Source organism: Tursiops truncatus, chromosome 14 (genome assembly GCF_011762595.2).
Source record: "Tursiops truncatus isolate mTurTru1 chromosome 14, mTurTru1.mat.Y, whole genome shotgun sequence".
NCBI classification, from domain to species: domain Eukaryota; kingdom Metazoa; phylum Chordata; class Mammalia; order Artiodactyla; family Delphinidae; genus Tursiops; species Tursiops truncatus.
Window position 1 is genome coordinate 4,158,613 of NC_047047.1, and position 18,060 is coordinate 4,176,672.

At 45.5% G+C, this 18,060-nt stretch overlaps 1 protein-coding gene across 2 annotated transcripts in view; it reads right to left on the minus strand.

Annotated features, from left to right (window-relative positions):
- SLC9A2 (solute carrier family 9 member A2) overlaps positions 1-18,060 on the minus strand; it is a 96,915-nt gene that overhangs the window by 36,106 nt on the left and 42,749 nt on the right. For both annotated transcript variants that reach the window (XM_019931259.3, XM_073790961.1), the window contains exons 4-5: positions 1,870-2,087; positions 1,221-1,423 (exon numbers count right to left, since the gene is read on the minus strand). In XM_019931259.3, the coding sequence (XP_019786818.1) occupies positions 1,221-1,423; positions 1,870-2,087 (421 nt within the window). The remainder of the gene's footprint in view (positions 1-1,220; positions 1,424-1,869; positions 2,088-18,060) is intronic.

The following is an 18,060-nucleotide window of genomic DNA, read 5'->3' on the forward strand; positions in this document are numbered from 1 at the left end:
CCATCATTCACCAGCCTCTGCCCCTTCTTACCATCTTGCCTGATCACTGCTCTGGGTCCCACACTGCCTTTCCCACTCGTATCCTTGTATCCTTTCCTCTTAACAGCCTCTTCTCACAGCGGCCAGGGGCTCCTTTTACCAAGTAAAACACGTCACGCTTCTTCCCCAAACTTGGATGCTTCCGTTTCACCTGGACAGGAGCCAACGTGCTGACACTGGCCTGACTGCCCCCGCTGCCCCACATGACCTAAGACTCCGGACTCTCCCTCACCTCCTCTCTCCTAAACCACACTGCCCTCCAGCGGCCACGTGGGCTACGTGCACACCACCTCCAGACCTTTGTCTTTAGTCCCATTTGCCTGGAATGTTCTTCAGCTCAGCTAATCCTTTTCCCCCCTGAAAACCTTTACTCAAGTATGTTTTTCACCATTGCCTTCCACGACTAATCCATTCCATTCACCCTCACCAGGCCTGAGCCCTACAGCTTCCTGCTGTCCGGGTCTCTCACCCTCTAACAGACTCTAACTCCCTCACTTACTCTGTTTACTTTCACTGGAATGGAAGCTTTGCAGGGTCGGGGAGATTTCTGGGTTTTGCTCACTCTTGGACCCTAAGCACCGAGAGCACTGTCTGGCTCGCAGAGGAGCCCCAGACGTAATTTCTAGATGACTGTCCGCAGAACAGAATCTCCTAAGGGCCGGATAATTAACTTAAAGGAGCTGATGAACTTGCAAAGTCAGGATCTTGACCCAGACCCACGCCCTCCTACCACAGCTGTCCACCTCCCCATATTAAATGTGCAGTCACCCCTCGCATCGTTTCCAGGGACGCACAGCTCAGCAGTGAACCCATGTCAAAGAGCTGCTGGGAGGTCGTCGCACAACCAGCATTTAATGAGCACACTTACTAGGTCAGAGAGGAAGACAAATGCCGAGGATTAGCAAGTGCAGCTCATAAATTTCCAGGAGAGAGCTCAGCTCACACAGCTGAGTTTCCTTAAATAGCAATTCTTCTGTGTCAGCCAAGTGACCAAATTGGACTCCCTCAGGCCCCTGCACACCCCAGTGACGTGAGAAAACACCATTTTCCCTCATGTCCTAACTACCTAAGCCTCAAGGCAACTTGGCATCATGTAAAAGGAGTTCGCGATGGTCACCTGAGTGACCTTGTTTCCTCCTGATAAAGCGAGAGACTTTGCCGGGAGACCGAACTCCACTCACCAGGATGAAGACAGTGAAGAATATGACCACTATTGCCGCCGTGATGAACAGCTTTTTCCGGGGAAACACGGCAGCAGGAAGGAGAAACACCAGTGCGAAACAGATGGCCCCGCGGAGCCCACCGTAGGCAATGATGAACTGGTCCTTGAAGGTCAGAGGAATCGTCCGGAACCAGTTAATGGCCTGGGTCAGGACAAAGACACCTGAGAAGAAAAACAAAACCAAAGGAAACAGACTGTGTGAGGCCAGGACACAGGAACGTAAAGGCACATTTTCTGGGCTTCTGTTTCAGGGTAAAGTATTTCCAAACAGGTCCCTTTCCTACCATCCTGCCCGCATTCCTCCTCCTGCCTCGCATCACTGGGCTCTTGGAATCAGAGACGCCAGGAGAGGTTAATTCCACTTAAAGGAAACGCATGAAAATACTCCGGGGAGGAAAGAGTATGTCAGGATGAGGGGAGAGGAGGAGAAACAGGAGAAGGGAGAGGCCGTGGAGAGCGAGGGGGTGGAGGAAGGAGATAAGAAAGACAAGAGCTCAAGATGAAGAAAAGAAGTAGCAGCAGCGGCCACAAAGGGGAGGGGCAGGAGGAAGGGCCCATCTCTCCACGCGCGACCCCCAGCGCTCACGCAGGGGACACGTGCTCATTACCCAGCGCCCTCCAGATCAGGCAGAAGGCCAGGGTGAAGCAGACGAAGGCCCAGTTCCACTCGTGGTTCCTCCCCACGGTGGACACGCCCATGAAGATGAAGATCAGGGTCTCGCTGACGCTGCTCAGCATCTTCATGAAATACTTGATGGTCGTGTAGGATTTCTGGGACACGTTTTCTTCCACGTACTTATTCATGGTCATTGCACAAGCTATGATTCTACAAGAAGAGAGGCAGCCTCAATTTAAACAGGGCAAGGGTCCTAATCAGAACATGAGTCAGCACTTAGCTAACTGGTGACTCCACCCTTCCACCTGTGACTACAGCACCACTGACTGAGTTTGGTAAGTGAACGTGATTTGCATCCTTGGAAACCCTACTGTCTCTAGAGGTCTTCATCGATACGCATGGCTCCAAGTGCCCGGCTCTACACAGCTTTCTAGCCTGGAGATGTGGACTTTGGCATCATCAGCTATACTGCCAGTATCACAAATATAGATAAACGAGTCCATAATAAATTCAAAACCCATTATCTTCCTATAAAGCCAGTTCCATCTCCTCTATTCCTCTAGGGCCCCAAATGCTAAGCTATCGCTTAAAATGCTAAGCTTGAAATTATGGTCACATTGGAATTCTCTCTGCATCTCCTTGCTGCCCCCCTCACCATCTTACTGGTCACCAATTGTTTTCTAACCCTCATCCTGGATCTCTTGGACCCACCCATTCTTTTTTACCCCGATGCCTTAGTTCCGGGTCTCATTTCTACTTATCTAGGACATCCACTTCTGGGAAATTCAAAACGTATTCACAGGCTCTGAAAATTCCTAGTGGAAAGAAACGGTTTTGCTTGTTTTCCCAGCACTTCCAAAACTCTGGGACCACAGAGGTCTTCGTGTCCCTTTCCCTTGACATCTATCTTTTTTTACTTTTCTTTTATATTGGAACATAGTTGATTAACAATGTTGTGTTAGTTTCAGGTGTACAGAAAAGTGATTCAGTTATACATATATATGTATCTATTCTCTTTCAAATTCTCTTCCCATTTAGGTTGTTACAGAATATTGAGCAGAGTTCCCTGTGCTATACAGTAGGTCCTTGTTGGTTATCTATTTTAAATATAGTAGTGTGTGAGCTTCCCTGGTGGTGCAGTGGTTAAGAATCCGCCTGCCAATGCAGGGGACACGGGTTCGAGCCCTGGTCCAGGAAGATCCCACATGCCGCGGAGCAGCTAAGCCCATGCACCACAACTACTGAGCCTGCGCTCTAAAGCCCGCAAGCCGCAACTACTGAGCCCATGTGCCACAACTACTGAAGCCCGTGCGCCTAGAGCCCATGCTCCACAACAGGAGAAGCCACCACAATGAGAAGCCCACACACCACAATGAAGAGTAGAGCCCACTCGCTGCAACTAGAGAAAAGCCCGCAAGCAGCAACGAAGACCCAACGCAGCCAAAAATAAATAAATCTATAAAAAAATAAATAAATATAGTAGTATGTACATGCCAATCCCAAACTCCCTAACTATCCCTTCCCCCACCTTTCCCCGCTGCTAGCCATAAGTTCCTTCTCTGAATCTGTTTCTGTTTTGTAAATAAATTCATTTGTATCATTTTTTTTCAGATTCTGCATATAAGCGATATCGTACAATAGTTGTCCGTTTCTGTCTGACTTCACTCAGTATGATAATCTCTAGGTCCATTCACGTTGCTGCAAATGGCATTATTTCATTCTTTTTGATGGCTGGGTAATATTCCATTGTCTATATGTACCACATCTATTATAATACCACACCTCTGCACAGTCTGGGGAAGGAAGGGCTCAGGATGCAGCCCAGACTCCTAGGTTGGGTGCCCGAAGCCCTTCACACTCTCCCCTCAGTGACAATTCCAGGTGCCCCGACCCCCGGCCCTCTCTCCATTGGGCACCCAGCACGTGCTCAATGGTCTGTCATTTCCCAAAGGGGCCCTGCTCTGTGCTGTCTTCTTGGCTGGAAGGTACCCCTGGCCAACTCAAAGGCCACCCACAGGGGGAAATTTAGTATGAGCTGGGTGATAGCTCATACCCGCCTCCATCTAAGGAGACACAGTTACTAGAAATTACCAAAAAGGCATCATTATCCAAGGGTGTTGGAGAATAAAACAGGACAGAATCTGAGTGAGCTGCCCGCCTTCCACTGAGCGATAACTGCGCCACGAGCTAATCGCTGGTCATGATCTGTGAAGTTTCCCACCTTCTCAGAGCTCTAGAGCCGCAATGACCCTACGAGCTTTCCCCCAACCCCCTTCAACCACTGCACTTAGTCTCCCTTACCCTGAGATGTCTGATGTTTTACCAAAATCTTCCTACTCTAAGCATGAGGAGAAGTAGAAGAATGAAAATCTAAGGGCCTTCTGAGTTGAGACCTGAACAGGTGACCACGAATATATCTCATTGCAAGGAACCGACCTGTTCCTTCCATAGAAAACTCGTATATCTATTCTGCGCCACCTATGAAAACAAAACAAAGACGCCCCCAACCCAAGGACCGTGCATTTGGCCTCAACGTCGCTGCCCACAGAATGAGCAGGTATTTCTTTCAGATGGATATGAGTGAGGAATGCATAATTCCTGTGGCTCCCCAAACAAAGAGAACCTTATTAAATGGGCCAGTAAAATGCAGCAGCACCAACACACAGCAAAGCCTGCGAAGAGCTGAGGGCTTATCCAATGAGTCCACGTCTACAGAGCCTCCACTCTGCCAGGGGCAGTGCAAACGCTCTGTACGAGTTATGTCAGCAAACCTCCTTACGAGCCTCTGAGGCAAGTTCTGTCATGGTTCCCATTTTACGGATGAGAGAACAAAGGCAGACAGAGGTCCAGCGACTCACGGTCACACAACTAATTGATGGTGGTGCCAGGATTTTAACCCAGGCAGTCTGACTCAAAGCCAGAGCTGTCAGGGACCTAACTCTCGCTCTTTCTTTCTTTCTTTTTTTTTTTTGCGGTACGCGGGCCTCTCACTGTTGTGGCCTCTCCCGTTGCGGAGCACAGGCTCCGGACGCGCAGGCGCAGCGGCCATGGCTCACGGGCCCAGCCGCTCCGCGGCATGTGGGATCCTCCCGGACCGGGGCTCAGTTATCCCTGATGAAAGTGAGGTCCTCCCCCCTGCCACGGCCGTGTGCATCCGCTCCCAATCACAAGCTCTTTCACTGGTTTCCTACTTAGTGGCTTAACAATAACACAGGTTTATCACCTCACACTTCCAGAGGTCATAAGTCCAAAACCATTTCATTCTCTTCTTGATCTGGGGCTAATGTCAAGGTGCCGACAGGACTGTGTTACTTCAGGAGGCTCTAGGGGAGAATCAGTTCCTTGCCTTTTCTACCCTCTGGAGGCTGCTCACATCCCGTGGCTCGTGGCCCTGTCATGCTGACCTCTGCCTGCCTGGTCCCATCTCCTCTGACTCTGACCCTCCTGCCTTCCTCTCATAAGGACCCTTGTGATTTCACCCAGCCCACCCAGATAATCCACTGTTCTCTCCCCATCTCAAGACCCTAACTTGATCACATGGGCGAAGTCCCCTCTGCCGTGCAGGGTAACATATCCCCAGGTTCTGGGGACTCAGACTTTTGGGGGCCATCCCTCAGCCGGCCAGTGTCGTTGGCACTCACCTCCCTTGTGTGGTGGCCACGACCCAGGGCACGTCCCCCGTGGGCCTGGTGACCGAAGCTAGCGGGAGCTCTGCCACACTGGCCTGACATGAAAGCCTGGACCCTCCCCCAGTACAGCGGGCAGTAGACACTGTGGACCAGAGTGGCAGGTGCATCACTGCCAGCCACCCCTGAATACAAACCGCTCGTTAACGGCATTTCTGAACATTTTCATCTTGCATATTTTGGCTCAATTCTTTTTTAATCAGACTTTAAAAAGTAAAAGTTGCCCAATGCTAAGTAATGAGGGCAAAAGCCAGAAGAATCTGAATCATACTATGTTTTATGAAGAAAAGACACATACACAGCAGCACACACTAATGAACCTTCTTAAATGTTGCCAAGTTGAACGTCTGTAACAGAACCAATGAGGGCCATCATTCTTTCTTGAATTCTCTTATCCCATGCAAAAGATGTTCTAAAATGATTTGACTATTAGGCATTTAAACTTAAGGACAAATATGGAGAATGACAAACACCAAAGTACGTACCACCCAGCTTTTTCCAATCACGTTTACTTTTAACAATAAAGCATCAGCTATAGAGTTGAAACCCCTACATTTCTCCTATCGCCCCTATTTCCCTCTGTCCCTCTTGGATTTGGATTTTTTGTTTATCATTCAAAAAGTGATCGTTAAAAGGGCTAAAGAAACTTGCTTTTGCGTATGTGCTAATTATTTCCCCCTGAGATCACGTTCACATCGTTCACTGGGAAAGATATAAACCATACAGGCAAAACACAATCTTCAGCCCATTAAATGAGAGATTAAACAAAAATTTCTATTCAGAAATTATTGAAAACTATAGCTTTGATGTAGGAATAAAAAAATACATGAATTATACATGACTGTTCACGGGATCATTTTCCATTGCTTTGTATCCTTAACATGACACCAGAGTGATACTCCTGTCTGCCAGACACCTCCCTGTAACTCAACACCACCTCTGAACAGCACAGGTGCGATCCTCCGGGGGAAAAACACCCTCAGCAGGTACCAGAGGCCCCCGAGCCCGGCAATGCCCTGTTCAGGAAATGCGGGTGTCTATGACGGGGATGCACAGAACAGGCTGGGGACGAATGTTTCAAAGGTCGCGTTCTGGTCCGTCAGGTACAGCTCAGTGAACACAGCCCCTCAAGCAGAGGCCAGGAGGTGTTTCACTGCAAAGAGGGGTCTTTTCTGCTGTAGGATGCTCTAACCTCCATCCAAGCACCTCACCTTCAGTAACATCCTATGTACACAAAACTACAAATGAGTTAGTCTCCCTTCAATTAGGGAGGCACACACAATACTACAGTCTCCCTGGAAGACAGACTGCCCCTTTCCTGGATCATCACCTATAGCTGATAGTATTAACCATCACCATAAGCTTGACTCTCCTTCATTTTTCTAAAAGAATTATGAGACGCTTCTAGAGCTGGGGAATGGTGCAGACTGGAGCCTTACTGGGTCTGGAGCTCGTGGCCAGGAGTGCCTTGGGTAGGAAGTCACGTCATAGCAAATCCCAGTAGCACTGAAGCACGTACAGAGAGGGAAGATGTCTTTCTCCACCAAAGAGAACTCATGAAACTTTCACACCTGAAGCCCACAGCCTCTCTCCCTCATTCTGAACATCAGCGTGATACTATCCACACCAAAATAATAACCAAAATAACTCGTGACGTTTTAGAAAACTCTAGATGAATTTCTTAACCCTAGAGCTCCTTCAAACATAAAACGACTGGCCTTCAGTATTCCCAGTCTGACCTTACTTTTAACAGCTCACGTCATTGAATCATCTTTCTCCCCGCTTTCCATGTAGGTCTCTCTGTCCTAATCTTCCAATTTAGTTCATATGATCAGGAATAACAACTGGACATCAACCAATATCTTCTTAGCATCTACTCTGGGTCAAGTTCTGGGCTGGGATCTAGGAAGACGGAAGCAAATAAGAGGCAACTTCTACTCCCAAGAGTTCGTGGTCTAAGAGGAGAAAGAGTCATGGAAAGGTAATTGTAACACAGCATGGCAAGCGCCAGAAACGGAGAAGGGGAAGGATGCTTTGCGAGCACAGGAAAGGAAGTCATTGCTCCTGCCACAAAAGAGGGGACATTTGAGCAGAATCTTCATGGGTAAGTGAGAGCTCCCCGAGCAGGAAGAAGAAGTAAATGATCCAGAAAAAGAAGAGGACACATTCAGAGCCATGAACAGGTTGGTATATTCAGGGACCTGAAGAACTGACTCTGCTGCAGGGGGGAGAGAGGAGGAGAAGGTTAACAGGTGAGGACACGGAAGTTAGGGGCCAGGTAATGACATGTGACATAACTCTTACGTGTTATGCTTAGGAGTCGATTGTATAGGCTGGTGGGGAAAATGAGAGATTATATCTTCCACCAAGTAATTAATGTTTATCTCCCCAGACCAACTGGAAGCTTCATGGGGGGAAAAGTGTCATCAGTGCTTATGACAGTGCCTGGCACCTCATTAATGTGTTTTGAATCGATGATGACATGGATCTAGGGATGGATTACTCATCGGAACGGTGGTGTGTCGTGGACAGATTTGCATTCTAGAAAGAGAACTCTGAAGGACATGTGGAGGACAGATCTGGAGGGGAAAGACCTAGAGCTTGGAGTCAATTTGTTTCCCGCAGTGGTTTTTCGTTTGGTTTTCAAAATCCATCGCAGCACCTGGCCCGTATAACCTCCCAGAAAAGGTCTATGTTTGGACAGGTGTTAGGTTCCATTCCGTGGGCCCACGTGGAGGTAAGGTTCATATAGAATGCACTGGGGCCCTCTGCTTTGTTATTATCTTGCCTCACATGGTGGTTTAACATAAATGTAGGGTGATTATCACCAATTTAGAGACAGAGAAGCTAAAGCACTATAATTAGCGGTTTTTACATTCACCGGCAATTGAGCTTTTCTTCATCACTGTATCACTCTCAATGCAGCATACAAAAAATTCAGGCCAGCTAATACTGTCTCAACGGTCTTCCGGGGGGGAAACAGACTTTCTCTGCAGATAATATGTCACTGGACTATCTTCTGAACAGAAAATTCCAGCTAACACTTTTTTCTATAGTACTCCACGACTCCACCCCGGCAGCCAATGAATCGATGTTCACGTCTATGATGTTCGCTTCCTCTCCACCAGAACCCACACTCTGAGAGAGCAGAAGCTACCCTTCTTCCACAGGTAGCATGGCTCCCTGCATGCAGCGGTACCAAGCGTATGTTCGCCTGATGCTGGCTGAGTCCAGCTTAATGGAGATCCACAGCCCTCCACTAGGCAGTCGGCATCTGTAGGACCAAAGGGAACGGCACCCATAAAGATGGCGGGCAGTGAAGGCAGAGTTCTGGTTGTGAAGATAAAACATACACATACCTTGTCTGTGTTCCCTTACCTATGGTGTAGCCACGACTCGGTTCATTCTGTTTATAAATACTAGTACTTTAATTTTTTTGAAGAGTGGTCAATTCTCTAATTTCGATTCCCACGTTAGACCTGTTCTGTAATCTGAACTGTGAAGAACTAGAACTGAGCCGACAGAAAGAATGTTGCAAAATTCTTTCATGCCTACTCCATGCCTGTGCGTGATCTTAAAAAGTATGGATTCAGTTGCAGGAAAATACAGCCCAAATAACAGTTGCACATTCCCCATAAAGACTTTGCCAAACATAAAAGCATACTCTACCAATCAGTGCCAAGCATTAGCAAAGATGAAGAACAATTAAAAAGCTTTCTCTGTATTGATTAAAGCCAGGTCTGTGGTGACTCAGGGTACACTGTATGTTCTCAGAATAAAGTACTCACTCATGTGAGGTAAATTAATTATTCCAGGGCACGAATTTACTATACAATGGATTGCCTCTTCCAGGAAACCTGACAACCAAGAGAAAGTGAGTTTGACATATGAGAAAATTTTTTTATAAATTCTTTTTCAAAGAAATATCCAACCACCAAAACTGAACAACCTCTCTTAAAATACCAAAATGAAATAAATTCAAATAAGTATAGCTGCTTGATTATTCATGCAGTCTTGCCCATTTCATGGATTTTCCACATCTCGTGTTTTTTTCTACTTTAGATGCTTTCAATTCAACTACTGTTTGTAGCTCGTTTCCTGCCTCCTAAAGCAAGCATGGTTTTGTGGAAAGAACACATAAGAGATCACAGCTCAGGGTCAAAAGTGTGATGAAACACAAGGCATCAAGGGACCCGCGGCATCCACTGACTCTAGTTGGGGACTGTTGACAAAGGCATGAGAGGCAGGAAGACTGGACCAAGATCTTGATGATGGAATTAAAGTTTTCCAGCTGGGGCTTTCCTGGTGGCGCAGTGGTTGAGAGTCCGCCTGCCAATGCAGGGGACGTGGGTTCGTGCCCCGGTCCGGGAGGATCCCACGTGCCGCGGAGCGGCTGGGAGGCTGGGCCCGTGAGCCATGGCCGCTGAGCCTGCGCGTCCGGAGCCTGTGCTCCGCAATGGGAGAGGCCACAGTGAGAGGCCCGCGTACCGCAAAAAAAAAAAAAAACAGAAAAGGGAATTATTCTTGGAAATTATACCGTATTTACATTTCTGTTTATAATCCTATTTTTCACCTTGGCCTACATATAACTAGAAAATAACTTTAGCCTTATTATTGCTTAGCCTTCAGAGTCTGAAAGACGAACATGCCACTTTAAATTGTAAGCTCTAGACCAAGAGCAATGTAGTGATGACTTGATCATCAAATCACTTTCTACAGTATACTTGAAACACAGGATATAATATAATATATTATATATAATCATTTTCAGATATAGCAGTAATATAATCATTTTCAGATAAAGACAAAGACCAGTCAAGAAACAGTCAGAAAAGCAAAGTGATGGCAGAATCAAACAGCAAAAACGAATGGTGAGCTCTACGGAGCAAAGCTAACAGAGGCACGATACAAGCCATATATGTAATCTTCAAGTTCCTAATAGTCATGGTTAAAAAATGTAAAAAGATGCTGGTGAAGGCAACTTTCATAATATGTTTACTTAATGCAACAGATCGAATACACTGTCATTTCAACATGCAAGCCATATAAAAACATTAATGAGATATTCTACAATCTCTTCCTACTAAATCTTAAAAATCTGATGTCTATTTTACACTTAGAACACACCTCAAGTTAGACTGGCCATACTTTAAGCGCTCAAAAGCCACATGTAGCACATGACCACGAGAGTGGACTACACTCAGGAAAACAAAAAAAGTGGCCGTCCACCGGTTTTGTTCCTCCTTCAAAAAACCAAGCAAATACTGGAGTTTACCAGCTGAATCTATTTCATTAAAAGTTTAAACCATCAAAATAAATGAAAATAAGTTCCCGAATCATTTACACTAATCTGGTTAAATACTGTGTGATCTCACGTATCTGGTATCTAAAAAAAGCAAAGTCACAGAAACAGAGAGTCAACTGGTGGTTGCCAGGCGCTTGCAGGGGTTGTACGGGAAACAGGTAACAGTGGTCACAGGCTACAAACTTCCAATTATAAGATGAATAGGTTCTGGGATCTAAGGGGCAGCACGGTGACTGGAAAATCCTGGATGTGATGGTACATTCGATAGTACAGGCAGTTAACAATACTGTATTGTGTACTTGAAAGTTCTCACCACACACACACAAAGAAGGGTAGCTACGTGAGGTGATGAACGTGTCAGCTAACTTTATGGCGGTGATCCTTTTGCAATATACATATATTATCTAATCATCACGTTTTTACACCTTAAACTTGCACAATGAGGTGTGTCAATCACATCTCAATAAAGCTAGGGGAAAAAAAAGGGTTATAATTTCAAATTCCTTCCTGACTTTTCTAGTTTTGCCCTGCAGGTGAGGCAAAATTATACAAAAGAAAACAAAAGATAGGTGAGTCACCATTAAAAATATAATACAGTTTTGTTTGTTTCTTTTTCACGTTTTTCCTGAATGTGTCTGGAAAATTAAGGGAGATACGATTTGTCTTTTTTCTATTGTTTAACTAATTTCCTGCCTCAGTTTACTATCTTCCTCCCTTACCCACTGCCCCCGTGCCATTTAGTGTTTGAGGTGGTCATATAAGGGTTTTTTAAAATATTTTATTTTGGCAGTTTTGAAATACATACTGTTCTTCCACTTTTATAGGTTTGTTATTTTACAATTTGATTTAACTTAAATAGAACTGAATTGGTCACTGTAAAAACTCATTCTTTTGTTTTTGTTTTTGTTGTTTTGCTGCACCACACAGCATGCGGGGTGCAGGATCTTAGTTCCCCGACCAGGGATCAAACCTGGGCCCCCTGCAGTGTAAGCACAGAGTCTTAACCACCGGATCACCAGGGACGTCCCCATATAAGATTTTAAAGAGGTCAGTTCTGACCAGTGAGAGCCATCGGGGAAGGCATACAGCATCATCAAAAACAAAGCTTTTATTTGTCAAGACAATATAAGGTACAAAGAGACGGTGAACAGAGCACGAGACCCAGAGCCATAGATGGAAGCCTGCGTTATGGTCCCCTCTCTCCTTTCCCTCCAAACTCTACCTCCCTGCTGTTCTACGTGATGTGCAGGCATACACAGCCACCCCCCAGCACCTGGACTTAGCCCTCGTCTAAAGCATCGTCTCTACCTGTCCTGCTCCAAGAGCCCCAGCTGGCCTGCAGTGAAGCCAACAGCTACTCTGCACGCAGGTTGCAGGATTAAGCCAACTCTTATGCAACTGACTCAGTCTTTAATAGCCATTTCTTCTAGAAGAAAATTTTTTTTTGTTTCAGGGGAAGATGTGGATGTTAGGTTAGGGGTGAATTTGAAGTTTAAAGCTCCAACTAGAAATAAGATGATGTGGCCTGCTCTCTCTCTGTTTTTTTCAGGCTTTAAGACTAATTCGATTTACATGGAGGCCAGGCCAGAGACTAGGTGATGACTGATGACTTGTGTGCAGACTAGCATTTATCCAGGTTGTGTTATCCAGATTGCTTTGTTAAAGTTCCAGGTCACCTTCTCACACGGAGCAAAACACCCAGTAAACATGAGAAAAGCCTAGGGAAAATTAATAAAAGGCACCTGTCTTACGCTCAAAATAAACAAATGATCAAACATGCTTTGGATCATGTTTTATGAATGTCTTGAAATGTCACGTGCTCTTTTCTTTCCCCCCATATTTTGAGAAGACCGGTAAACGTGAACTAGTCATCGTGGCCTGTAGGGCTCTGGTTTTGTACAACTGTATCTTGAAGAGATGGTCTTCTAACTGCTACACCTGGTGGGCAAACCAGGAGCAACCAGAAGAAGAAGCTACAAGATGGCCAGCAAAAGCATGCTTTCTTATTGTTCTCAAAGTTTCCAACAGATGACAATCACCAATTCCTACACAGGAAGACAGGAAAGAAAGGGGACATGATCTTCACAGCCTCAGCAGTGACCGCTTCCGAACAGAGAGCGCAGCCCTGCTCCTTTATCCCTGAGCCCGGCATTCTGGAAATTCCTGTGAAAGTCTCATTTTTAAAATGTCATTGAAAGGTGCTTGTCTTTATTTTTTTTATTTTTTTTACATCTTTATTGGAGTATAATTGCTTTACAATGGTGTGCCAGTTTCTGCTTTATAACAAAGTGAATCAGTTATACATATACATATGTTCCCATATCTCTTCCCTCTTGCATCTCCCTCCCTCCCACCCTCCCTATCCCACCCCTCTAGGTGGTCACAAACCACCTAGCTGATCTCCCTGTGCTATGCGGCTGCTTCCCACTAGCTATCTATTTTACGTTTGGTAGTGTATATATGTCCATGCCACTCTATCACTTTGTCACAGCTTACCCTCCCCCTTCCCATGTCCTCAAGTCCATTCTCTACGTCTGTGTCTTTATTCCTATCCTGCCCCTAGGCTCATCAGAACCTTTTTGTTTTTTAGATTCCATATATATGTGTTAGCATACAGTATTTGTTTTTCTCTTTCTGACTTACTTCACTCTGTATGGCAGACTCTAGGTCTATCCACCTCATTACAAATAGCTCAATTTCGTTTCTTTTTATGGCTGAGTAATATTCCATTATAGACATTTTTCCGAAGAAGATATACAGACTGCCAACAAACACATGAAAGGATGCTCAACATCATTAATCATTAGAGAAATGCAAATCAAAAGTACAATGAGATATCATCTCACACCAGTCAGAATGGCCATCATCAAAAAATCTAGAAACAATAAATGCTGGAGAAGGTGTGGAGAAAAGGGAACCCTCTTGCACTGCTGGTGGGAATGTGAATTGGTACAGCCACTATGGGAACAGTATGGAGGTTCCTTAAAAAACTACAAATAGAACTACCATATGACCCAGCAATCCCACTACTGGGCATATACCCTGAGAAAACCATAATTCAAAAAGAGTCATGTACCAAAATGTTCATTGCAGTTCTATTTACAATAGCCCGGTGCTTGTTTTTATTGTTAGAGTGGATACTGGGACATATCCTGGACGGGCCTGTTAACTGGAGACCCAGGGCCCAGGCCTCACCCTACAGCCATGGTTTTTGCCCACCAGGGCGTCACTTTGCTCATTCATAAGATGGAACTGGTAATTACCATTTCCTACTTTCCTTGCAATAATGCTGCTAGAATAATTGAAACAGCAAATCGAAAATATTTTAAGTGCCCTCTAGAGACGAAAGACTAAGGAATTATCAACCCATGAAAACAAAACTAAAGAATATTGGGTGCCTGCTGCCCTATCAGGAGGACGTGGCCATTTTTTTTTAATTCGTAGAGCACAGCAAAGAGAAATCAGTATTTCCCGGCAGGCTGCCGGCTGCTGTGGGGACCAAGCATCTCCCTCTTCAGGACGGTGGGTTTTCAGCATCCCATGCCTGGATCCCAGGGCAATGAACAAGGTGAGGACCAGAAAGTTGCCTGACGCCCACAAGAGGGAACAGAGTCCCAGCTCAGTTCATGTCGGTGTGGATCTGAACTTAGGAATCCCTTAGGCGTCTGTTAGTGTCCTTGGGTAAGGGGGATGGTGGGAATCATTTTTGTTTTATCCCTGCGCAGTTTTCTGAACATAAAGTTCAAAACACGTGAGCCAAGACACAAATTTCTAAAATTAGTGCTATGAGTCCCCTCTCCAACCCCAACTATAGAGCTGTGATACTCGAAGGGTCCAATGCTATTGAGGCGTGAGGGGTCTTGTTTGAGAGACTAGAGACTTTCCCTTAACTTTAGCTCTAGAGCTGTGGAAACGCACTCTGACGCACGCACACGCACACACACACATGCACACGTACACACTTTCCCTACTACAACAACTTATCCCAGTATAGAAATGAGCAGAAAGATATTAGAAAATTAGAAAACAGGAACTTTCATCTACCCCCTAGTGTTTGAAGCTAAAACTCTCCTGAACACACAGGAACACGTGGACACAAATAATTCCTTAACGTTAAATTAAGAATTGAACTATTAGGAGAGGCCACAAAGGGGAAAGAAAACCTAAGACTGTCCAGAAGCCAGCTCTCCAAACAGCTTCTAAGACAAAGAACGAGAAGACAGGTGGAACTCCACCTCCTATTAATTTACTTGTTGTCAGTGAAGATCATATCAGATCACAAGTTCATGACAAAAAACCAACAGCAGTGACAGCAGGCTTTGTGGATGCCAGGATACACTGCTTCCAACATCTTTCCAAAGAAATCAAAATGCTGGAATCCTGCCCAGTGCTTTCCTACCTACAACTAACACAACACTGTAAAGCAACTATACTCCAATAAATTTTTTTTAATTTACATAGAGTAAAATTCACTTTTCTTTGGTATAGAGTTCTGTGAAGTGAGATAAATGCATACAGTTGTAGAACCTTCACTACAATCAAGATATAGAACAGTTTTATCACTCCCACAAATTCTCTCATTCTGCCCCCTCCTAGTCAACCCTTCTCTTCATGTCCATCCTCTGGAAATCACTTATCTGTTTTGTCTCTATAGTTCCGCCATTCTCAAAATATCTTATAACTGGAATCACACTGAATTTATCCTTCGGAATCTGAGTTCTCTCACTGAGCAATATAGATCTGAGATTTACCCATGTTGTTGCATATGTTAATAGTTCATTACTTTTTATTGCTGAGTGGGATTCCATTGTACACATGTACCATAATTAATTTATTCATTCACCAGATGAAAGACATCTGAGTTGTTTCTAGGTTTCGGTGATTATGAATAAAGCTGCTGTAAACTTTCACACACACACACAAAAACAAGACACTGCATTTTGAACCCAGACCCATCTTCTGCTCTACAGAAAGATGTTTCTTTTACATCAGACTTTTGTATCAACTACCTGCTCATTACATGATCTCATTCTAAGACAGGCTGCCCAAGAGTCCACCCAGGACAAAGTTGAAGCACAGGGGCATCGGAAAGGCATTAAGAAGAGGAAGGAAGAAGGCGAGAGGGATGGAGAAGTGGGAGAGAGGGGAGGACAAACCCTGGGAGGACCAGGTTTCACGCTCCACACTCTTACAAATTCAGAGAGACGTGCTGCAACCCTTCTCTCAGCTCCCCAGCTGTCTGACCCCTCTGCCGACTTCCCTTTCCCTGTGGCTCCCATTTCTCTTAAACAAAAAGGGGCTCTTCCGTTCGCCTGCCGATGCAGGGGACGTGGGTTCGTGCCCCGGTCCGGGAAGATCCCACATGCCGCGGAGCGGCTGGGCCCGTGAGCCATGGCCGCTGAGCCTGCGCGTCCGGAGCCTGTGCTCCGCAATGGGAGAGGCCACAGCAGGGAGAGGCCCGCGTACCGCAAAAACAAACAAACAAACAAAAAGAGGCTCTTCTGAGCATGCTCAGAAGTCAGGTGCCTTCACTCCCATTAACCTTAACACCTGCTTTTAAACGGTAAAAGAAGATGCCATCAGCGTGAAGTACGATAGGAATTTCTACACTCGGTACAAGTTAAATGCGGAAGAATGACGAGTTCTATAAAAGAGGTGTCCGTGGATGTGCAATGTTAATTACATCAGGACACCGATGCCCGGGACCGACATCCTCCAGCAAGGACAGTGAATACAGCGTGGAAGCGCACACAGTGCACTTTCCAAAGGGCGGACATGCACGTCTGTGATGTACCCCACACAGAGACAACACACACGGTCAGGTTTTGAAGACCACGCTAATCACCCCACCCTAGGAAACAAGGGTGTGACTTCTGAGAACAAACGCACTTCGACGCAAATCTGTCCCTTCGTTCGCTCTCACAGCATTAACAGGGGTACATGGTAAAATGCAAAAGTGTTTAAATCTCCTGGAATATTTCATGTAATTGTTAACATAATTTTAGTGCACTCACTGTGTGCTATGGCAGTATTCGTGTCAATGCAATAAGGGACTTTTCTGTGCACTAAGCTGTACGGTAAATGTTTACTTTGAAGTTGTGGACAAAAGTGAGGTTTTTCATCTGCCAACAAACCACAGTAGAGAACTACCCGTGCAGTTTCCCAGGAATACGTGGCCCCATTTGTCCCTGACGTCCTAATTCCCAGAGCAAGGAAAGCCCTGATCCCGTCTTTGCAGGAGGTTGGGGACATGAGGCATCACGAGCTCTGTGGACTCTGGGCCCCCCCAGACATTTCTAAGCAGAGACACCCCAGCACGCCAACCCCATCCAACACTTCACCTGTCCTCCCCACACTCTGGACAAGCATATTTAGATAACTCTGTGAGGGTTCTAGAACTTTTACATATGCACTCGGTTGAAATATATTCAAGGTTCTTACACCAACCATTGCTACAATACTGCTGGGAAACTAGACACAAAGTCCCTGCCCTGTAATCTTTGCAGAGACCTTGTCACCAGCTGATCGGACACTTTCAATGACACCAGTCAAAGAACAGTGAGGAAACTGGAGGTCATACAAAAATGATACGAATAGCCACCAGGAAGGCACTGCACATTTCATTACTGGGTCAGACTGGATTAATACAGTGCTTTATTTAGGTTCCCTGGGATACAGAAAACCACACAACCTTCTAACACATGGCTTTCACTACAGTGGGTTCCACTCTCCTCGTGGAGGGAGACAAACCTCATCTGCTTCTGCTATGAAAGTGGTGGTGTGGGGCAAAAGCAAAGCAATCCTTAATCAAAGCGTCACCTAAATCAGGGCGCAAGAGAAATCTTCAGGAAGAACTAGACCTACATTTACAACACAAAACTCTAAATAGCGTAGCAGGCCCCAGCAGGAGAGCTTAACATGTATTAAGCTGTAAATAAATATTTGTCAAAATTAAAACTTTTTTTTTTTTTTTTTGGCCACAAGGCTTGAGGGATCTTAGTTCCCTGACCAGGGATCGAACCCAGGCCCCCAACAGTGGAAGTGTGGAGTCTTAGCCACCGGACTGCCAGGGAATTCCCCCAAATTAAAACTTTGAAAGGCATTCCATTAGTAAGCATTTCTCACTGGCCCTATACAAGGTGTGACCATAATATGACAGGCTTATTCTTGGAAGCTGTAGAAACATCCACAC